At 44.0% G+C, this 24536-nt stretch overlaps 1 protein-coding gene across 1 annotated transcript in view; it reads left to right on the plus strand.

Annotated features, from left to right (window-relative positions):
• The window catches only part of LOC139549259 (D(2)-like dopamine receptor), a 50443-nt gene extending 26548 nt beyond the window's left edge, over nt 1–23895 (plus strand). Inside the window, exons 3-8 of the mRNA XM_071359518.1 lie at nt 9202–9311; nt 12255–12391; nt 16170–16372; nt 21719–21805; nt 22013–22388; nt 22809–23895. Of these exons, the coding sequence (XP_071215619.1) occupies nt 9202–9311; nt 12255–12391; nt 16170–16372; nt 21719–21805; nt 22013–22388; nt 22809–23005 (1110 nt within the window). The 3' untranslated portion in view covers nt 23006–23895. The remainder of the gene's footprint in view (nt 1–9201; nt 9312–12254; nt 12392–16169; nt 16373–21718; nt 21806–22012; nt 22389–22808) is intronic.
• Nucleotides 23896–24536: the final 641 nt, after the last annotated feature.

A 24536-nucleotide genomic window follows, 5' to 3' on the forward strand; every position in this document is an offset into this window, starting at 1 on the left:
AACATTGCGGTGGGGACTTGCTCTTGTGGCTGAATGGAAGCATTAGTGAGGTTTTGTGATTAGGCCTGGAACTTGGCGTTCCAATTCATCCCAAAGGTGTTCAATGTGGTTGATGTCAGGGCTCTATGCAGGCCAGTCAAGTTCTTCCACACCAACCATTTCTGTATGGACCTTGCTTTGTGCACGGGGGCATTGTCATGCTGAAACAGGAATGGGCCTTCCCCAAACTGTTGCCACAAAGTTCAATGCACCGAATCGTCTAGAACAGTGGTTCCCAAATTTGTTATAGTCCCGTACCCCTTCAAACATTCAACCTCCAGCTGCCTACCCCCTCTGGTGCAAGGGTCAGCGCACTCTCAAATGTTGTTTTTTGCCATCATTGTAAGCCTGCCACACACACACTATACAATACATTTATTAAACATAAGAATGAGTGTGAGTTTTTGTCACAACCCGGCTGGTGGGAAGTGACAAAGGGCTCAAATAATAATCAGGGCACAAATAATAATGTACAAATAATCAATATACAGTGGGGAGAACAAGTATTTGATACACTGCCGATTTTGCAGGTTTTCCTACTTACAAAGCATGTAGAGGTCTGTAATTTTTATCATAGGTACACTTCAACTGTGAGAGATGGAATCTAAAACAAAAATCCAGAAAATCACATTGTATGATTTTTAAGTAATTAATTTGCATTTTATTGCATGACAGAAGTATTTGATCACCTACCAACCAGTAAGAATTCCGGCTCTCACAGACCTGTTAGTTTATCTTTAAGAAGCCCTCCTGTTCTCCACTCATTACCTGTATTAACTGCACCTGTTTGAACTCGTTACCTGTATAAAAGACACCTGTCCACACACAATCAAACAGATTCCAACCTCTCCACAATGGCCAAGACCAGAGAGCTGTGTAAGGACATCAGGGATAAAATTGTAGACCTGCACAAGGCTGGGATGGGCTACAGGACAATAGGCAAGCAGCTTGGTGAGAAGGAAACAACTGTTGGCGCAATTATTAGAAAATGGAAGAAGTTCAAGATGACGGTCAATCACCCTCGGTCTGGGGCTCCATGCAAGATTTCACCTCGTGGGGCATCAATGATCATGAGGAAGGTGAGGGATCAGCCCAGAACTACACGGCAGGACCTGGTCAATGACCTGAAGAGAGCTGGGACCACAGTCTCAAAGAAAACCATTAGTAACACACTACGCCGTCATGGATTAAAATCCTGCAGCGCACGCAAGGTCCCCCTGCTTAAGCCAGTGCATGTCCAGGCCTGTCTGAAGTTTGCCAATGACCATCTGGATGATCCAGAGGAGGAATGGGAGAAGGTCATGTGGTCTGATGAGACAAAAATAGAGCTTTTTGGTCTAACTCCACTCGCCGTGTTTGGAGGAAGAAGAAGTATGAGTACAACCCCAAGAACACCATCCCAACCGTGAAGCATGGAGGTGGAAACATCATTCTTTGGGGATGCTTTTCTGCAAAGGGGACAGGACGACTGCACCGTATTGAGGGGAGGATGGATGGGGCCATGTATCGCGAGATCTTGGCCAACAACCTCCTTCCCTCAGTAAGAGCATTGAAGATGGGTCGTGGCTGGGTCTTCCAGCATGACAACGACACGAAGCACACAGCCATGGCAACTAAGGAGTGGCTCCGTAAGAAGCATCTCAAGGTCCTGGAGTGGCCTAGCCAGTCTCCAGACCTGAACCCAATAGAAAATCTTTGGATGGAGCTGAAAGTCCGTATTGCCCAGCGACAGCCCCGAAACCTGAAGGATCTGGAGAAGATCTGTAGGGAGGAGTGGGCCAAAATCCCTGCTGCAGTGTGTGCAAACCTAGTCAAGAACTACAGGAAACGTATGATCTCTGTAATTGCAAACAAAGGTTTCTGTACCAAATATTAAGTTCTGCTTTTCTGATGTATCAAATACTTATGTCATGCAATAAAATGCAAATTAATTACTTAAAAATCATACAATGTGATTTTCTGGATTTTTGTTTTAGATTCCGTCTCTCATAGTTGAAGTGTACCTATGATAAGAATTACAGACCTCTACATGCTTTGTAAGTAGGAAAACCTGCAAAATCGGCAGTGTATCAAATACTTGTTCTCCCCACTGTATTTGCTCTTTATTTAACCATCTTACATATAAAACCTTATTAGTTCATCGGGAAATTGTGAATAACTCACCACAGGTTAATGAGAAGGGTATGCTTGAAAGGATGCACATAACTCTGCAATGTTGGGTTGTATTGGAGAGAGTCTCAGTCTTAAATCATTTTCCACACACAGTCTGTGCCTGTATTTAGTTTTCATGCTAGTGATGGCCGAGAATCCACTCTCACATAGGTATATGATTGCAAAGGTCATGTGTCTTAAAATATATATATATTTGTGGCTTGAACAGGGGTGAGGGGAGTGGTTATTAAAGGGAAATATGTTGCAGCCCGCTGGCTCCACCCCCGAGCCTTATATGGACTTCCTGCCCCAACGAGGCAATTCCCCATTTTTCTATAAAGAAAAAGTTGCTATGTCAGGTCGTGAAGAAGAATGACGAATGTATGGAGTTGTTGTTGGTGCCCCGTCCCTTTGTACCATCTGTCCTGCAGTTGGCGCAATCCAACCTTCTTGGGGCTCACCTATGAGTGTAGAAGACCTTAGACAGGATCAAGGCACGCTTTTGGTGGAGCACGTGGAAGACTTGAGAGACCACATGGCAACCCTGTGGCCCCTGGTACAGAAACACATGCAGGAGGCCCAAGCGCAGGTGTACATCAGAGGAGCACAACGAAGGGACTTCCAGCCAGGAGACAAAGTGTTGTTCCCCACCTCAGAATGTACGTTTTTGGACCGATGGAATGGGCCATACAAAGTCATTGAGAAGGTGGGTGAAGTTAACTATAGGGTCAGACAGCCGGGACTTAGGCATTTAACCTCTTAGTGATCCCTTCACGCGCCAATCCCTTTAGCGGGATCGATTTGACAACATCCAGTGAAATTGCAGAGCGCCAAATTCAAACTACAGGACTATCAATATTCAACATTCACGAAAATATAAGTGTAAAACATCGAAATAAAGCTTAACTTCTTGTTAATCCAGCCGCTGTGTCAGATTTCAGAAAGGCTTTACGGCGAAAGCACACCATGCGATTATCTGAGGACAGCGCCCCGCATACAAAACCATGCAAAACATATTTCAACCAGGCAGGTGCGCCACAAAAGTCCGAAATGGCGATATAATTAATGCCTTACCTTTGAAGATCTTCTTCTGTTGGCACTCCAAAATATCCCAGAAACATCACAAATTGTCCTTTTGTTCGATAATGTCCTTCTTTATGTCCCAAAGATGTCCATTTATTTGGGCCGTTTGATTCAGAAATATACCGGTTTCAACTCGCCCAACATGCCTACAAAGTATCTAATAAGTTACCTGTAAACTTGGTCCAAACATTTCAAACAATGTTCCTAATCCAACCTCAGGTATCCTAAAATGTAAATAATCGATAAAATTTAAGACGGGATAATCTGTTTCCAATACCGAAGAAAAATAACACGAAGCGCTTTCCTGTTCACGCGCACCAAAATAGTAGGGACCTTCAGAGTGACACATGGAATGAATAGCACTACTTCTTCATTTCTCAAAAGGAAAACATCAACCAATTTCTCAAGACTGTTGACATCTAATGGAAGCCATAGGAACTGCAACCAGGTTCCTCATAAATAGGGTTTCCCATAGAAAACCATTGGGAAATCCTATGACCTAAAAAAAAAAATCCCTGGAGGGTTTGTCCTCTGGGTTTCGCCTGCCAAATCAGTTCTGTTTTACTCACAGACATTATTTTAAAAGTTTTAAAAACTTGAGTGTTTTCTATCCAATCTACCAATTATATGCATATCTTCGCTTCTGGGCCTGAGTAACAGGGAGTTTACTTTGGGCACGCTTACTTTGGTCAGTTTACTTAGGTTACGTCAAAATACTGCCCCCTAGCCTTAAGAAGTTTTAACCCAGATTTACCATGTGAATTTGCTAAAGAAATGGAGTGTGATGCACACGTGATGCACTCTACTCTATTTCCCCCGAAGAAGGTTACCACAGAGACCAAGCCGGGCAGATGTGCCACTGAGGAGCAGCTGAGCCAAGCACAGAAGCAGGAGCTGAAGGAGTTGGTCGGCCAAAACCAGGATGTGTTCTCCAGTTAATCAGGACATACCGATCTGACACAGCATCATCACCGAACCCGGGAAAACCTTACCGCAGACCTTATCGCATACCGGAAGCAACGAGAGAGGCTGTCAGGACCGAGGTAAAAACAATGTTGAAAGCTGATATAATCGAAGAGTCGCATAGTGAGTGGTGCAGCCCCATAGTGTTGGTGCCGAAACCAGACTGCACCATTCGCTTCTGTAATGATTTTAGAAAGGTAAATGAAATCTCAAAGTTCGACACCTACCCCATGCCCCGAGTTGATGAATTAATCGAACGGCTAGGGACCGCCTGATTTATCAGCACGCTCAACCTGACGAAGGGTTATTGGCAGGTGCCCTTAACTCCCGAGACACTGGAGAAAACTGCTTTCGCCACCCCGGATGGGCTGTTCCATTACAAGAAGCTGCCCTTTGGGTTGCACGGGGCCCCGGCCACCTTCCAGAGGTTGATGGACTGGGTTCTCCAACCCCATCGGGAGTACGCGGCGGCATACATTGACAATATTGTGATCCGTGGGAGACACATCTAAAACAGGTGAGCGCGGTACTGCAGGCCTTACGGGAGGCGGGGCTAACAGCAAACCGAAAGAAATGTCGGCTCGGCCTGCGGGAGGCTGAGTACCTGGGGTACACGATCGCGAGGGGATGTGTCAAACCTCAGGTGAAGAAAGTGGAGGCGATTCGGGACTAGCGCCGCCCCCTCACCAAGAAGCAGCTACGCACGTTTGTGTTGTTGACTAGTTACTACCGGAGATTTATTCCCCACTTTGCCTCCCTAGCCAGCCCCCTGACAGATCTGTCCAGGAGCCGTCTGCCCGCTCAACTGACGTGGACCGAGGAGACGGAGAAAGTCTTCCAGGACTTAAATGGAGAACTATGTTCTGGACCCGTGCTGGTGACCCTGGACTTCTCCAAACCACTGGTGGTACAGCCCGATGTGTCCGAAACGGGTGGGTGCCGTCCTGTCACAGCTACAAGAAGGTGAGGAACACCCAGTCATGTACATTAGCCGGAAGCTGTTGCCGTGGGAACAAAGATATTCCACTGTGGCGAAAGAATATCTAGTGATCAAGTGGGCGCTGGAAACGCTGAAGTATTACTTACTGGGACGGCACTTCACCCTCATAACGGACCATGCACCACTGGTTTGGATGTCACGGAATAAGGACAGTAACGCCCGGGTCACCCGCTGGTTCCTATCCTTACAGCCCTTTGCTTTCTCTGTCATCCACAGATAAGGTGCAGCCCAAGGAAATGCCGATGCCCTCTCCAGAAGGGATGCTCTAGGGAGCTGGACCGCCCCTCCCTCCCGGTCGGAGCTGGGGTGTGTGTGGGGCAGACGGCAGGGAGAGGTGAGGGGAGTGATTATTGAAGGGAGATATCTTGCAGCCCGCTGGCTCCACGCCCGAGTCTTATATGGACTTCCTGCCCCACGAGGCGAGACTGTGGATCATTAAGCCAGGGAGTGCTTGGGGGATAAAATAGGAAGCAGCCTGCACAAAGGGGAAGAGAATGGAGAGCAAAGCGTGCGTGATGAAGAGTGGGAGAAGAGAGAGCAATATCTGTGTGTTTACCCGTTGTGACCTGGACTGTCTGTTTACCCCCCTTATGTACCGAACAGGATTGGCTGAGGATCCGAGTTTTAGGATTACCCCTGGAGAACGGAACGGACAACGAGACCGGTTTGTGTACTGTGAAATAGTTAAATTCACCCCTTTTCCCCAGTGTACAAAAATCCCTAATAAACTCCCCATTTGCATTCTAGTTGTTCTACTGGTGCATTATTGAGCCTGCTACAATATATATAATAATATGTATATCTGTCCAGGAGCCGTCTGCCCGCTGACGTGGACCGAGGAGACGGAGAAAGTCTTCCAAGACTTAAAGGGAGGGGTTCTAAAACTTTTGACCGGTAGAGTGTGTGATATATATATATATATATATTATATATATATCACACACTCTACCGGTCAAAAGTTTTAGAACACCTACTCATTCAAGGGTTTTTCTTTATTTTTCATACTTTCTACGTTGTAGAATAATAGTGAAGACATCAAACTATGAAATAACACATATGGAATCATGTAGTAACCAAAAAAGTGTGAAGGAAAAGCACCCAACAAGTGCTCAGCATATGTGGGAACTCCTTCAAGACTATTGGAAAAGCCTTCCATGTGAAGCTGGTTGAGAGAATTCCAAGTGTGCAAAGCTGTCATCAAGACAAAGGGTGGCTATTTGAATAACCTCAAATATAAAATACTTGTTTTGGTTACTACATGATTCCATATGTTTTGATGCCTTTAATATTATTCTACAATGTAGAAAATAGTAAAAATAAAGAAAAACCCTTGAATGAGTTGGCGTTCTAAAACTTTTGACCAGTTGTGTGTGTGCATACGTTCACTCAGTGGCCAGTTTATTAGGTACACCACCCCGTTCGCAACGGTTTGCTTGCTATATAAAGCAGGCAGACACACATCAAGGCATTCTGTTACTGTTCGATTGAACTTTAGAATGGGCAAAACGAGTGACCTAAGAGACATTGAGCGTGGGACTGTATGATCGTCTGTGCCTGCTGCGCCGGTTCCAGTATCTCAGAAACGGCCAGACTCCTTGGCTTTTCACACACAACAATGTCTAGGGTTTATCAACAATGGTGCAACAAACAGAAAACATCCAGTCAGCGGCAGTCCTATGGGCCGAAAACAGCTCGTTGAGGTTGAAGGAGAATGGCAAGAATCGTGCAGGCTAACAGGCTGGCCGCAGACAGGCGAATAACGGCTCAATACAACAGTGGTGTGCAGAACGGCATCTCGGAATGCACAACTCGTCGGTCCTTGTCACAGATATGCTATTACAGCAGACGACCACACCGGGCTCCAGTGGGCACGAGATCACCAACACTGGACAATTGAGGAGTGGAAAAACATTGCCTGTTCTGACAAATCCCAGTTCCTGTGCGTCATGCTGATTGCAGAGTCAGGATTTGGCGTAGGCAGCATGAGTCCATGGCACCATACTGCCTGATGCCAATGGTACATGCTGGTTGTGTAATGGTGTGGGGAATGTTTTCCTGGCACACGTTAGGTCCCTTGATACCATTGAGAAATGATGGAAAATAGAATCAATCCATGCTCCGAAGAATTAAGGCTGTTCAAATTGAATTGTATTTGTCGCGTGCTACGTAAACAACAGAGAAATGCTTACTTACGGGACCTCCCCAACAATAATAATAAAAAAATAGAAATGGTAGAAAAAATACAAATATGTATATATATATATATATATATATATATATATATATATATATATCAATAAAAATAACATAAGGAATAAATAGAAAAAGTGATAACTTCTGGAGGCAAAAGGGGATCTGACCCAGTACTAGTTGGCTGTACCTAATAAACTTGCCACTGAGGTAATATACACTGAGTATACTAAACACTAGGAACACCTTCCTAATTTTGATTTGCAATTCCCCCTTTTTCCCTCAGAACAGACTCAATTTGTCGGGGCATGGACTCTACAAGGTGTCAAAAGCGTTCCACAGGGATGCTGGACCATGTTGACTCTAATGCTTCCCACAGTTGTCAAGTTGGCTAGTAGTGGATAGCTTGTTCCATCTCATCCCACAGATGCAATTGAATTGAGATCTGGTGACTGGGCAGGCCACTGCAATAAGCTAAATTCACTGTCATATTTGTGGAACCATTTCTGGACAATCCTCACTGCCTTGAAGGGATGCACCCGATGGCAATGTTGTTCAGATATCCCGTGGCATTCAAACATTGCTCCACTTTTATCAAGGGGCCCAAATGTGTGCCATAAAAACACACCTCACACCACCACCACCAGCCTGCAATGTTGACCCCTTGCGTGATGGATACATGTACTCGTGGTTTTCTCCATACCCTAGTCCTCCCATCTGCGTGAAACAGCAGGAACCGAGATTCATCAGACCAGGCAATGTTTTTCGATATTCTCCCGTGTTTTCGTTCCTGAGCCCACTGCAACCGCAGAGTCTTGTATTTTTTGCTGAAAGAAGTGGAAGTCTGTCAGGTTATCGGCTGCCATAACCCATTTGTGTCAATGTACAACGAATTGTGCTTTCTTTTATTGGTCTTTGGGCAGCAATGTTGTTCTTGACTGTTAGTTGACTAACTGTAGCCCCTCTGTTGCTCTGCACAATTTGTGTCTGTCTCCTTTGTCCTTTTTAATCAATGACACATTTTCGACAACTGGGCTGCCATTGGCTGAATGTCCATTGGGTGGTGGACCATTCTTTATACACACTGGAAACTGTTAAGCGTCAAAAACCCAGTAGCGTTGCAGTTCTTGACGTACTCAAACCAGTGTGCCTGACACCTACTACCATACCCCGTTCAAAGGCACTTAAATATTTTATCTTAACCATTCACCATCTGAATGGCACATGTACACAATCCATGTTTCAATTATCTCAAGGCTTAAAAATCCTTCTTTAACCTGTCTCCTCCCCTTCATCTACACTGATTTGAAGTTGATTTAACAAGGGACATCAATAACAGATCATAATTCTCACCTGGATTCACCAGGTCAGTCTGTCATGGAAAGATCAGCATACACTCAGTGTGTATATACTGTAAATACAGTGCATTCAGAAGGTATTCAGACCCCTTGACTTTTTCCACATTTTGTTACGTTACAGCCTTATTCTAAAATTGATTAAATCGTTTTTTTCCCCTCATCAATCTACACACAATACCGAGTAATGACAAAGCGAAAACAGGTTTTTAGAATTGTTTGATGGTGAATGGAGCAGGCATTGGAAGATTCATGAGAACAGCTGGAAAGATAAGAACATTTATTCAGGAACATGAAAGGTGTGCTTTTTAATATCTGACTGAACTGCAACTGTAAAACAGTCTGTGTTTGAGTCAGTGCTTGAGGGGGATAAAACAAATTGTTCTGTTGTCTCTAAATGTTGGAACATCTTCCTTTCAGGTGGTGGGAGAGTGGAGGTTTAGTAAAATCCACTGTGACATCTTTGTCACCCTAGATGTCATGATGTGCACTGCAAGCATCCTCAATCTCTGTGCCATCAGCATTGATCGGTAAGTGCTCTTGAAATTGTTGAATCTTGGCTGGAGGCAGGTGCCATTGTGGATTTGCAGTGAAAATCTTTAAGCAAATTCATTGGACTCTGGGCCTAAAAGGCCTACTTGCATAACCCAGCTGGTACTTTCTATTGAATACCAATGCCATTATTTATGGACTATGGAGTACGCCACTTTTCATTTTAAATGATTTTCCACTTCACTGATTTTCGTGTCACTCAAATGCATGTTCAGAACACCTCCTTGGTTATGTGAATACATAACTCAGAGTTGATTTAAATATTTATTGAAGTAATTTGTATTTGAATACAAAATGTCTGCACATTCAGTATGTGTGCAGAAAATCTTGGAGTTGTTTATACTACAGATACTTTATTTTAGAGTAAGAGGGTATATAGTCCTGTGATTAACAATTAGTCCTGTGATAGTCATGTGATCTGTACTATTGAATAAAGAGTACCCATAAAGCTAGAGTCCTTAATTGAAACAATAACCAGTCTCAAATTCATAGACAGAGCTATGGATGAAAGGACTGTACCCTCCATGATATCAAATGTACAGTTTTACCGTGTTTTTAGCTATATGGTGTTTATAGTTACATTGTTTACAAACAGTGCAGTAAAACAAGCTAATTTGGGATTCTGATGGGGTACAATAATGGAACTAAGCTCATAAGGCATTTATAAGTTATATTTTTCAAGAATCAATGGTTATTATGTACAGTACCAGTCAAAAGTTTGGACAGACCTACTTATTCCAAGGTTTTTCTTTACTATTTACATTTTCTACATTGTAGAATAATATCGAAGATATCAGAACTATGAAATAACACAAAATGTAATAACCAAAAAAGTGTTAAACATATGAAAATATATTATATATTTGAGATTCTTCAAAGTAGCCAACCTTTGCCTTGATGACAACTTTGCACACTCTTGGCATTATCTCAACCAGCTTCATGAGGTAGTCACCTGGAATCCATTTCAACTAACAGGTGTGCCTTAAGTTAATTTGTGGAATTTCTTTCCTTCTTAATGCGTTTGAGCCAATCAGTTGTGTTGTGACAAGGTAGGGGTGATATACAGAAGATAGCCCTATTTGGTAAATAGTGAAGACATCAAAACTATGAAATACCACATATGGAATCATCTAGTAACCAAAGCAGAGTTAAACAAATAAAAATATTTGTTTTGGAATTTCTTTCCTTCTTAGTGCGTTTGAGCCAGTCAGTATACAGAAGATAGCCCTATTTGGTAAAAGACCCAGTCCATATTATGGCAAGAACAGCTCAAATAAGCAAAGAGAAATTACAGTCCATCATTACTTTAAGACATGAAGGTCAGTCAATCCAATCCAAGTGCAGTCGCAAAAACCATCATGATGAAACTGGCTCTCATGAGGACTGCCACAGGAAAGGAAGACCCAGAGTTACCTCTGCTGCAGAGGAAAAGTTCATTAGAGTTAACTGCACCTCAGATTGCAGCCCAAATAAATGCTTCACAGAGTTCAAGTAACAGACACATCTCAACATCAACTGTTCAGAGGAGACAGTATGAATCAGGCCTTGCTGCAATTGCTGCAATGAAACCACTACTAAAGGACACCAATAAGAAGAAGAGACTTGCTTGAGCCAAGAAACACGAGCAATGGACATTCGACCGGTGGAAATCTGTCCTTTGGTCTGATGAGTCCAAATTTGAGATTTTTGGTTCCAACAGCTATGTCTTTGTGAGACGCAGAGTAGGTGAACGGATGATCTTCACATGTGTGGTTCCCACCGTGATGCATGGAGGAGGAGGTGTGATGCTGTGGCAGTGCTTTGCTGGTGACACTATCTGTGATTTATTTACAATTCAAGGCAGACTTAACCAGCATGGCTACCACAGCATTCTGCAGCGATACGCCATCCCTTCTGGTTTGCGCTTAGTGGGACTATCATTTGTTTTTCAACAGAACAATTACCCAACACTCCTCCAAGCTGTGTAAGGGCTATTTGACCAATAAGGAGAGTGATGGAGTGCTGCATTAGATGACCTGGCCTCCACAATCACCCGACCTCAACCCAATTGAGATGGTTTGGGATGAGTTAGACCGCAGAGTGAAGAAAAAGCCGCCAACAAGTGCTCAGCATATGTGGGAACTCCTTCAAGACTGTTGGATTCCTTATGAAGCTGGTTGAGAGAATGCCAAGAGTGTGCAAAGCTGTCATCAAGGCAAAGGGTGGCTACTTTGAAGAATCTAAAATCTAAAATATTTGTTCATTTGTTTAACATTTTTTGGGTGACTACATGATTACATATGTGTTAATTCATAGTTTTGATTTCTTCGCCATTATTCTACAATGTAAAAAATTGTCAAAATAAAGAAAAACCCTTAAATGAGTAGGTGTGTCCAAACTTTTGACTGGTGCTTTATATCATTCATTTCTAAGTCCAAAAATGTATGTAGCAACTAAGGATTATAGCTTTAAGTGCTTATTAAGTCGCCTTCGGCTTCGTACCTTAAAGGTTCCAAACCAAATTACAATGAAATCAGTAAAGTATGTCTGTTAGAGAATTTCTACTTCCTAAGGATGTCAACTAACTCACTAATAAGGTCACACAGCAGGCTAGAGGTTAATTGATAAGGTTCCCTACCAGGGATGTAGTGGAGGGTTATTTCATATAAACACATTTAATGCACAAGGGTTAATGCACCTTAGGCACCGTTTTATTTCCTGAATAGCATTACCTGTTATGCTAAATTAGCGTTTTTTTTGCGTTTACTGTGTTTACCCACCTTTTTTTCTACCCATACATCCCAGATGTCCCTACTAAGAGAAGATAGAGAAAGATGTAGTCTGTCACTCCACGTGTAGTCTGCGCAGTAGAGAAGCCAGTTTGTCTATTCCTACTGTGTTTTTCCCTCGTCTTTCCTCCCATCTGCTTCCTTCCACAACAGATACACAGCAGTCGCCATGCCCATGCTGTACAACACGCGCTACAGCTCCAGACGACGAGTCACTGTTATGATCTCGGTGGTGTGGGTTCTGTCCTTTGCGATATCATGCCCCCTGTTGTTTGGCCTAAATAACACAGGTAATAGCAGGAACTGTGAGCTACCTTGCTCTGCTGCACTGTAATCTTTGCTATTGCACAGTGCTTCCGCTGTGTTTTGGCTTTCACGGCACTAAGGAGTAGACTCAATTTGGCAATGATAGGTGATACTAAACTGTATGACTGCTGTGAATGGGGGTTAACAGTGTGGTGGTTAGTTTGAATGCTCCTCTTTCAAACACATAGTACAGTCGTGGCCAAAAGTTTTGAGAATGACACAAATATTAATTTTCACAGTCTGCTGCCTCAGTTTGTATGATGGCAATTTGCATATACTCCAGAATGTTATGAAGAGTGATCAGATGTATTGCAATTAATTGCAAAGTCCCTCTTTGCCATGCAAATGAACTGAATCCCCCAAAAACATTTCCACTGCATTTCAGCCCTGCCACAAAAGGACCAGCTGACATCATGTCAGTGATTCTCTCGTTAACACAGCTGTGAGTGTAGACGAGGACAAGGCTGGAAATCACTCTGTCATGCTGATTGAGTTCGAATAACAGACTGGAAGCTTCAAAAGGAGGGTGGTGCTTGGAATCATTGTTCTTCCTCTGTCAACCATGGTTACCTGCAAGGAAACACATGCCGTCATCAATGCTTTGCACAAAAAGGGCTTCACAGGCAAGGATATTGCTGCCAGTAAGATTGCACCTAAATCAAAAATGTATTGGTGCATCAAGAACTTCAAGGAGAGCGGTTCAATTGTTGTGAAGAAGGCTTCAGGGCGCCCAAAAAAGCTCAGTAAGCGCCAGGACCGTCTCCTAAAGTTGATTCAGCTGCGGGATCGGGGAACCACCAGTACAGAGCTTTCTCAGGAATGGCAGCAGGCAGGTGTGAGTGTATCTGCACGCACAGTGAGGCGGAGACTTTTGGAGGATGGCCTGATGTCAAGAAGGGCAGCAAAGAAGCCATTTCTCTCCAGGAAAAACATCAGGGACAGACTGATATTCTGCCAAAGGGACAGGGATTGGACTGCTGAGGACTGGGCTAAAGTCATTTTCTCTGAATCCCCTTTCCGATTGTTTGGGGCATCCGGAAAAAAGCTTGTCCGGAGAAGACAAGGTGAGCGCTACCATCAGTCCTGTGTCATGCCAACAGTAAAGCATCCTGAGATCATTCATGTGTGGGATTGCTTTTCAGCCAAGGGAGTGGGCTCACTCACAATTTTGCCTAAGAACACAGCCATGAATAAAGAATGGTACCAACACATTATCCGAGAGCAACTTCTCCTAACCATCCAGGAACAGTTTGGTGATGAACAATGCCTTTTCCAGCACGATGGAGCACCTTGCCATAAGGCAAAAGTGATAACTAAGTGGCTCAGGGAACAAAACATCGATATTTTGGGTCCATGGCCAGGAAACTCCCCAGACCTTAATCCCATTGAGAACCTGTGGTCAATCCTCAAGAGGCAGGTGGACAAACAAAACCCCACAAATTCTGACAAACTTCAAACATTGATTATGCAAGAATGGGCTGCCATCAGTCAGGATGTGGCCCAGAAGTTAATTGACAGCATGCCAGGGCGGATTGCAGAGGTCTTGAAAAAGAAGGGTCAACACTGCAAATATTGACTCTTTGCATCAACTTCATGTAATTGTCAATAAAAGCCTTTGACACTTATGAAATGCATGTAATTATACTTCAGTATTCCATAGTAACATCTGACTAAAATATCTAAAGACACTGAAGCAGAAAACTTTGTGGAAATTAATATTTGTGTCATTCTCAAAAAACTTTTGGCCACGACTGTATATTCATCCAAAATGTCCCTTTTTATGTATTTTGCACTGTTTTGACCAACTCAGATGCCTTGTGGTTAGAGTACCCACCCTGAGATTGAAAGGTTGGGAGACCGCTCATCGGCTGTGTCATATCAAAGCCTGTTTATATGGTACCCGATGCGTCTCAGCTTGGCACTCAGAATTATGGAGGTACATTGGGGAAAAGACTGCAATAGAATAGTGTCCTGTCCAGGGGTTGTACTTGTACATCAAACTGCTTCATGCTACAGAGAATTACTGTTACTCAAATGAGCTGTTCCTGTTCGCTCGTGCAAGGCTCCTTACTTACAGTGGCAAGAAAAAGTATGTAAACCCTTTGGAAATACCTGAATTTCTGCATAAATTGGTCAACAAAATGGATCTGATCTTCATCTAGGTCACAACAATAGACAAACAGTCTGCTTAAACTAATAACACACAAACACTTATACGTTTTCATGTCTTTATTGAACACAGTTTAGGGTGGGAAAGTATGTGAACCCTTGGATTTAATAACTGGTTGACCCTTTTTTGGCAGCAATAACCTCAACCAAACATTTTCTGTAGTAAGATGCCAAATGATTGGCATCTTACATTCAAACAATGAATCCTGATCTAGGATAACTTTTAAAACATGAAATTATTTGGCTTGCTCTAAAAGGATTTGGCTAAAAGCAAATCTACCCGCAATGGTCAGGAGGCATTTTGGACCATTCCTCTTACAAAACTGTTTCAGTTCAGCAATATTCTTGGGATGTCTGGTGTGAACTGCTCTCTTGAAATCATACCACAGCATCTCAATCGTGTTGAGGTCAGGACTCTGACTGGCCTTCTGTTGAAGCCATTCTGTTGTTGATTTACATCTGTGTTTTGGGTCGTTGTCCTGTTGCATCACCCAACTTCAGTTGAGATTCAATTGGCGGACAGATAGCCTAACATTCTCCTGCAAAATGTCTTGATAAACTTGGGAATTCATTTTTCCGTCGATGATAGCAAGCTGTCCAGGCCCTTAGGCAGCAAAGCAGCCCCAAACCATGATGCTCCCTCCACCATACTTTACAGTTGGGATTAGGTTTTTATGTTGTTGTGCTGTGCCTTTTTTTCTCCACACACAGTGTTGTGTGTTCCTTCCAAACAACTCAACTTTAGTTTAATCTGTCTACAGAATATTTTGCCAGTAGCGCTGTGGAACATCCAGGTGCACTTTTGCAAACTTTACATTTTTGTTTTTGTTTTGGACAGTAGTGGCTTCTTCTGTGGTGTCCTTCCATGAACACAATTCTTGTTTAGTGTTTTGTTCCAGAGATTTCTTTAAGCCTTTAGCTGACACTCTAGGATTCTTCTTAACCTCATTGAGCATTCTACACTGTGCTCTTGCAGTCATCTTTGCAGGACGGCCCCTCCTAGGGAGAGTAGCAACAGTACTGAACTTTCTCCATTTATAGACAATTTCTCTTACCGTGGACTGATGAACATCAAGGCTTTTAGAGATACTTTTGTAACCCTTTCCAGCTTTATGCAAGTCAACAATTCTTAATCTTAGGTCTTCTGAGCTCTCTTTTGTTTGAGGCATGGTTCATATCAGGCAATGCTTCTTGTGAATAGCAAACTCAAATTTTGTGAGTTTTTTTATACGGCAAGGCAGCTCCAACATATCCAATCTTGTTTCATTGATTGGACTCCAGGTTAGTGGACTCTTGACTCCAATTAGCTTTTGGAGAGGTCAATAGCCTAGGTGTTCACATAATTTTCCCAACCTACACTGTGAATGTGTAAAAGATGTATTCAGTGTAGACAAGAAAAATACAATAATTTTTGTGTTATTAGTTTAAGCACACTATGTTTGTCTATTGTTGTGACTTAGATGAAGATCAGATCAATTTTGATGACCAATTTATGCAGAAATCCAGGTCATTTCAAAGGGTTCACATACTTTTTCTTGCCACTGTACGTTTGACTAGTATTGTTGTTTTCTGTCATTTTGTTTTCCTCCCTAGCGACTCGCGACGAGTCCCTGTGCATCATCGCCAACCCGGCCTTTGTGGTGTACTCTTCCATTGTGTCCTTCTACATTCCCTTCATCATCACTCTGCTGGTCTACGTGCAAATTTATGTGGTGCTTCGCAAGCGGCGAAAACGGGTGAACACAAAGCGCTCGTGTCAAGGGACAGGCGACCACGACACAGGCGTTACGTTAAAGGTGACTAGGCTGCAAATCATGTTTTTCAAAAATGAAGTGCTCGACACACTTAGGAGAGCCAATTCAATTAAATACTTTGTCAACAACACGTCATGTGTTTTTGGAGAATGTAATCTATCAGGAGGAAGCAAAATATTGTCCATAAAGTGTTTTCTCTTCCCACACATGAGAGGCCAAACACATACAGTTGAAGTCGGAAGTTTACATACACTTAGGTTGGAGTCATTAAAACTCGTTTTTCAACCACTCCACAAATCTCTTGTTGACAAACTATATCGTTTTGGCAAGTCGGTTAGGACATCTACTTTGTGCATAACACAAGTAATTTTTCCAACAATTGTTTACGGACAGATTATTTCACTTATAATTCACTGTATCACAATTCAAGTGGGTCAGAAGTTTACATACACTAAGTTGACTGTGCCTTCAAACAGCTTGGAAAATTCCAGAAAATTATATCATGGCTTTAGAAGCTTCTGATAGGCTAATTTACATAATTTGAGTCAATTGGAGGTGTACCTGTGGATGTATTTCAAGGCCTACCTTCAAATGCAGTGCCTCTTTGCTCGACATCATGGGAAAATCAAAAGAAATCAGCCAAGACCTCAGAAATAAAATTGTAGACCTCCACAAGTCTGGTTCATCCTTGGGAACAATTTCCAAATGCCTGAAGGTACCACGTTCATCTGTACAAACAAGAGTACGGAAGTATTAACACCATGGGACCACACAGCCGTCATACCGCTCAGGAAAGAGATACATTCTGTCTCCTAGAGATGAACGTACTTTGGTGCGAAAAGTGCAAATCAATCCCAGAACAACAGCAAAGGACCTTGTGAAGATGCTGGAGGAAACGGGTACAAAAGTATCTATATCCACAGTAAAACAAGTCCTATATCGACATAACCTGAAAGGCCGCTCAGCAAGGAAGAAGCCACTGCTCCAAAACTGCCATAAAAAGCCAGACTACGGTTTGCAACTGCACATGGGGACAAAGATCATACTTTTTGGAGAAATGTCCCCTGGTCTGATGAAACAAAAATAGAATGTTTGGCCATAATGACCATCGTTATGTTTGGAGGAAAAGGGGGGAGGCTTGCAAGCCAAAGAACACCATCCCATCCATGAAGCACGGGGGTGGCAGCATCATGTTGTGGGGGTGCTTTGCTGCATGAGGGACTGGTGCACTTCACAAAATAGATGGCATTATGAGGCAGGACCATTATGTAGATATACTGAAGCAACATCTCAAGACATCAGTCAGGAAGTTAAAGCTTGGTCGCAAATGGGTCTTCCAAATGGACAATGACCCCAAGCATACTTCCAAAGTTGTGGCAAAATGGCTTAAGGACAACAAAGTCAAGGTATTGGAGTGGCCATCACAAAGCCCTGACCTCTATCCCATAGAAAAATTGTGGGCAGAACTGAAAAAGCGTGTGCGAGCAAGGAGGCCTACAAACCTGACTCAGTTACACCAGCTCTGTCAGGAGGAATGGGCCAAAATTCACCCAACTTATTGTGGGAAGCTTGTGGAAGGCTTCTCGAAATGTTTGACCCAAGTTAAACAATTGAAAGGCAATGCTACCAAATACTAATTGAGTGTATGTAAACTTCTGACCCACTGGGAATGTGATGAAATAAATAAATGCTGAAATAAATAATTCTCTCTATTATTATTCTGACATTTCATATTCTTAAAATAAAGTGGTGATCCTAACTGACCTAAAACGGAATATTTACTAGGATTAAATGTCAGGAATTGTGAAAAACTGAGTTTAAATGTGTTTGGCTAAGGTCTATGTAAACTTCCGACTTAAACTGTAGATAATGATCTTGTAGGAGGGGGCAAGAAATACACACGAGAGCTTTCTAGCTGGGATGAAAAGGGCACACGCAATTATCCTAAGGTGTTTTTAAGGGGGTTATCTTTTGTGCATTGAGATTATTAGCAACATATTGTGCTGTAATTGGTCATTTCACACGACAAATCCCAATCCCTTGGCCATGTTACATTGGTCTACTACATTAGAAGGTGTCACGTTCCTGACCTGTTTTCTCTTGTTTTTATGTCTTTATTGGTCAGGGCGTGAGTGTTGGGTGGGTAGTCTATGTTTTGTATTTCTATGTTGGGTTTTGTGTTCGGCCTGGTATGATTCTCAATTAGAGACAGGTGTGTATCGTTTGTCTCTGATTGAGAGTCATACTAAGGCAGCCAGGGTTTCACTGGGGTTTTGTGGGTGTTTGTTCCTGTGTCAGTGTTTGGGCCACACAGGACGGTTGAAGGTTAGTCACGTTTGTTGTTTTGTAGTTTTGTAGTGTCTTGTTTGCTGTTTTCATTAAAAGTATGATTAATCACCAATCCGCATCTTGGTCCGATCCATGCTCCTCCTAGTCTGAGGAGGAGAACAACAATGACTGCCTTTACAGAAACACCCACCACAACAGGACCAAGCGGATTGGAGCCGGAGGAAAGGAACTAAAGCAATGGAGAGAAGAGGAATGGAGTTGGGAACAAATATTCAACGGAGAAGGACCCTGGGCTAAGGTTGGTGTGAATCGCCGCTCGCGGGAGGAGAAGAAGGCAGCCACAGCCCAGGAGCGGTGGATTGAGGAGGCAGCACGTATGAGAGGCTGGAAGCCCGAGAGGCTCACCCAAAAATTTCTTGGGGGGGGGGGGGCTAAAGGGGAGTGTGGCGAAGCCGGGTTGGATACCTGAGCCAACTCCCCGGGCTTGCCGTGGAGTAAGAGGGCGTCGTACTGGTCAGACACCGTGTTATGCGGTAAAGCGCACGGTGTCCCCAGTACGCGTGCTTAGCCCAGTGCGGGCTATTCCACCTTGCCGCACTGGGAGGGCTAGGTTGGGCATCGAGCCGAGTGCCATGAAGCCGGCCCAACGTATCTGGTCTCCAGTACGTCTCCTCGGGCCGGCGTACATGGCACCAGCCTTACAGGTGGTGTCCCCGGTTCGCCTGCATAGCCCAGTGCGGGCTATTCCACCTCGCCGCACTGGCAGGGCTACGGGGACCATTCAACCTGGTAAGGTTGGGGAGGCTCGGTGCTCAAGAGCACGTGTCCTCCTTCACGGTCCGGTATATCCGGCGCCACCTTCCCACCCCAGCTCAGTACCACCAGTGCCTACACCACGCACCAGGCTTCCAGTGCATCTCCAGAGCCCTGTTCCTCTTCCACGCACTCTCCCTATGGTGCGTGTCTCCAGCCCAGTGCCTCCAGTTCCGGCACCACGCACCAAGCCTCCTGTGCGTCTCCAGAGCCCTGGACGCACTGTTCCTTCTCCCCGCACTCGCCCTGAGGTGCGTGCCCTCAGCCCGGTACCTCCAGTTCCGGTACCACGCACCAGGCCTAGAGTGCGCCACGAGAGTCCAGTGTGCCCTGTTCCTGTTCCCCGCACTCGCCCTGAGGTGCGTGCCCTCAGCCCGGTACCTCCAGTTCCGGTACCACGCACCAGGCCTATAGTGCGTCTCAGCCGGCCAGAGTCTGCCGTCTGCCCAGCGGTGCCTGAACGGCCCGTCTGCCCAGCGGTGCCTGAACTGCCCGTCTGCCCAGCGGCGCCTGAACTGCCCGTCTGCCAAGCGCCATCTGAGCCATCCGTCTCCATAGCGCCATCTGAGCCATCCGTCTCCATAGCGCCATCTGAGCCATCCGTCTCCCCAGCGCCATCTGAGCCATCCGTCTCCCCAGTGCCGTCTGAGCCATCCGTCTGCCCAGTGCCGTCTGAGCCATCCGTCTGTCCCGAGCCATTAGAGCCGCCCGTCTGTCCCGAGCCGTCAGAGCCGATAGTCAGTCAGGAGCCGCTAGAGCCAGTCGTCAGTCAGGATCTGCCAGGGCCGCCAACCAGACAGGATCTGCCAGAGACGCCAACCAGACAGGATCTGCCAGAGACGCCAACCAGACAGGATCTGCCAGAGACGTCAACCAGACAGGATCTGCCAGAGACGCCAACCAGACAGGATCTGCCGGAGCCGTCAGACAGTCATGAGCTGCCCTACAGTCATGAGCTGCCCTACAGTCATGAGCTGCCCTACAGTCATGAGCTGCCCTACAGTCATGAGCTGCCCTACAGTCATGAGCTGCCCTACAGTCATGAGCTGCCCTACAGTCAGGAGCTGCCCTACAGTCAGGAGCTGCCCTACAGTCAGGAGCTGCCAGTCAGTCCGGAGCTGCTGCCCCTTATCCCGGAGCTGCTGCCCCTTATCCCGGAGCTGCTGCCCCTTATCCCGGAGCTGCTGCCCCTTATCCCGGAGCTGCTGCCCCTTATCCCGATGCTGCCCCTTTATTTAGGTGGGTTGAGTTGGAGGGTGGTCATTGGGAGGGGGATACGGAAGCGGGGAGTGACTATGGTGGGGACCTCGTCCACCGCCAGAGCCGCCACCGTGGACAGACGCCCACCCAGACCCTCCCCTAGACTTTGTGCTGGTGCGCCCGGAGTTCGCACCTTAAGGGGGGGGTTCTGTCACGTTCCTGACCTGTTTTCTCTTGTTTTTATGTCTTTATTGGTCAGGGCGTGAGTGTTGGGTGGGTAGTCTATGTTTTGTATTTCTATGTTGGGTTTTGTGTTCGGCCTGGTATGATTCTCAATTAGAGACAGGTGTGTATCGTTTGTCTCTGATTGAGAGTCATACTAAGGCAGCCAGGGTTTCACTGGGGTTTTGTGGGTGTTTGTTCCTGTGTCAGTGTTTGGGCCACACAGGACAGTTGAAGGTTAGTCACGTTTGTTGTTTTGTAGTTTTGTAGTGTCTTGTTTGCTGTTTTCATTAAAAGTATGATTAATCACCAATCCGCATCTTGGTCCGATCCATGCTCCTCCTCGTCTGAGGAGGAGAACAACAATGACTGCCTTTACAGAAGGAGAGGTGAAATGCAACAGTAATTATAATGTGCCTTTAAGTTACCTTTTCTGGATATTGATTTTAGTGACATTAAAGCGGATCAATACAGGAAAAGAAGCCGTGTTTCTCTCACCCCTGTACATTACTCATGTACATGCATGCTTTTTGTCTTGGTGTGGGGGAGGGAGAGAGAAGAGAAAATAAATTCACAAAGTACTAGGCAATTGCAAGGAAAATAGTCCTCATCACTGTTATACTGACAGTCAATAAACCATTTCTGAAACAATATTGTCAGTTTAACTTTTTATTTCTGCCCTGTTGAGTGTTATGGATGTAATGATTCGAATGGGAATCAAATAACGGTGTACGCTTAATAGAATTACCGTTTTATTTTGTTAATTGTTCTTTAGAATTGTGCCCTCTCAAACGGCGACTCTGAGACCATTTGGTGCCTGTGCAGTGACTGTGTGCCGGCTTCTCTCCCCTGTTGTTGTTTCAGGAGAAGTGCAGTCACCCAGGAGATGTGAGGCTGTGCACTGTGATTGTGAAACCTAACGGGAGCTTCCCTGTCAACAAGAAAAAAGTGGTGCGTCAAGTATTTGTTGTGCTATTTTTACAGAGTAACTCTCATAAGGACATCTATTTCCTTTCAAAGGCAGTTAACGCAGTGTCACCTCTATCGTTCCCATTTCTCCCCATAAGCAAGATATAGAAGTTACTGCTCTATTATTAGTATTACTACTACTACTACTATTACTGCTACTACTACATTGTTGTTGACCTCTGTCTGCAGATCTTCATCAAAGAGGTGGCCCGCGAAGGGGACGACATGGAGTTGGACGAGGTGACCAATTGCAACCCTCAGAAACAGAAGAATGTGGACAATGCCACGCCTGTCAGCCACCAGCTCCTCCCGCCAACCAAGGCCAACGCCAGCCCCACCTCCGTGTCCCCCTCCCCGCCTGAGAGCTCCCTCAAAGTGGAAAAGAACAGCGACTCGAAGGATATACTGGCGGTGGTGCCCAAAGTGGCTAAAGTGTTTCAGACCGAGGCCTTACCCAACGGCAAAACCCAGACGTCTATCAAGCAGCAACCCGCTCTCATGAGTAAGAGGAAGATCTCCCAACAGAAGGAAAAGAAAGCCACTCAAATGCTAGCCATAGTCCTTGGTAAGTTGTTAACATGAATACCACGTTGAATGTTTGAAAGTACTGTTTGAACTTTTCAGGAGAGAGGAGGGATACAAACATTGGGGTAAAGTCTATTTTACTTTCACACGTCATAAGCAATAAGAGAACTCGATAAAATGTAGCTGATATATTTATTTTACTAGCTGTAGTTTTCCGATGGCCTGTATAGGTATATTGTATTCCCTTAGTAATCCTTAACTTGAAAAGAGCTTACAGGCAGCGAGGCAGACAATGTTGCAGCAAAAGGACACGGTTTTCATTTTCATCAATCAGAAGGACTTTTTTTTTAATCAAGTTTAACTTCAGGACATGATTCAATGTCAACATCAATCCAGTACCACGGTAATAGCTGGTTTCTCCGACATCTTCACATTTTGTCTTCTCTCTCTCTCTCTTTAGGTGTATTTATCATATGCTGGCTACCTTTTTTCATTACTCATATATTGAACACCCACTGCACCACGTGCAAGGTTCCTGCGGAGATGTATAACGCGTTCACGTGGCTGGGGTATGTGAACAGTGCGGTGAACCCCATCATATACACCACTTTCAATATAGAGTTCAGAAAAGCTTTCATCAAGATCCTGCATTGCTAAGGTTGATGTTTGAGCAGGGAGCTGAAATGAATGAGATGCATATCTTACAGCCTACTAAAATATACCTCATCCACATGAGGACAGTGCACATAACCATTAATCTCAGTGATGATCTTTGAGAAATGGAGAGACTGAGTAAATGCCACACATGAAGACTTGGGGACTTTTGTTTGATTCTTTTGTGGACTCATGTTCTCCCACATGAATGTATATCGAGGAATAATGTCTTTATCATTGAGCTGTTTCTTGGAAATGTCATGTTGGTCTTAACCATCGTGCTTGTCACTTTAGAGCTGTCCATGTCAGGAAATGTAAAGAAAACACAAGACGATGTGTTTAAAAACACTAAAGCAAACCACCTATTTAATCTGTGTATATATGATGTATTTTGATAATGGCTGAATCCTGCAAAGAACAACTAGATATCAACAAATCAGTGTTCATCTCAGTATTAAACCTGATCATATTAAACTGGTCATCTATGAGCTCTGCAGCTTTAAACCACCCACAGAATAAAAATGTGTGTTATATAGAGATTAAACATTTTGACTCATGGTTTTCTCACTGGTCCACTTGGCAAGAGAGGCACATATTTGTGATTACATTTAATAATATTATTATTCTTATTATTCTTATTCTTATTATTATACCAAAAGAACTTACAGCCACCATGTGACAATTGTTCCTATCTGACCCGGAAGGACCATGAATAAGGGTTTTTGTGCAATTATTATTTACATTTGCTGTACATGCTTTTTATAAACCCGTTCTATGTGACTAAATGCCTGCAATGAAAATTTGATGCATGTTGCAATGCTCCTTTACATGGATTCTCATGAAATGTAAGTTTGACAAAAAAAACTATATGTCCAATAAATGAAGTAATGAGACGTGCTACGTAAATGTATTATTCTTTGATACTCTATATACTGTTTATATCATGTAATACTGTATAAATAACTAATACAATAGTGCAATGCAAAACGTTATACCACTACTAGGCTGAATACTCTATTATAATTGGTCGAGATGGTGTTCATTATTTTCCTGTAAATACACAGCAAAATATTATATGGCAATTATGTAGTTGCAACTAAAAACAGTGACTCACGCTATTCCATATCAATGTTTTCTGCAGATGATTCTAATGTTCTCTGTGCAGGAAACCATCATGCGACACACAAAACATGTTTGAATATTTCTTTATTTCCATTATAGTGAAAAATCGAATACAATATATCTATCCATTTGAAAAAGACAAACCAACAGCAAGTCTTTAGTGTGAAAGCCCCCTAGGCCTAGTCTATGGTTTATGTGGCATGACACAGCCTGATCTACAGGCCCCATCTCGTAGGATGTTATAATGTCATTAGTCCCATGGTAACCATTATCAGAGACTGTGGTTCGTCTCTACATAAGATCAAAGCCACAGTTTCTGATGACAGCGCAGAAATAGTTATGTCTTCAAGTGTAAAAGGGATGCCTCATCCCGTAATTAATGTGTAATCTTGAACACTCAAGATGTTCTGCC

This window comes from Salvelinus alpinus, chromosome 22, assembly GCF_045679555.1.
Source record: "Salvelinus alpinus chromosome 22, SLU_Salpinus.1, whole genome shotgun sequence".
Lineage (NCBI taxonomy): Eukaryota > Metazoa > Chordata > Actinopteri > Salmoniformes > Salmonidae > Salvelinus > Salvelinus alpinus.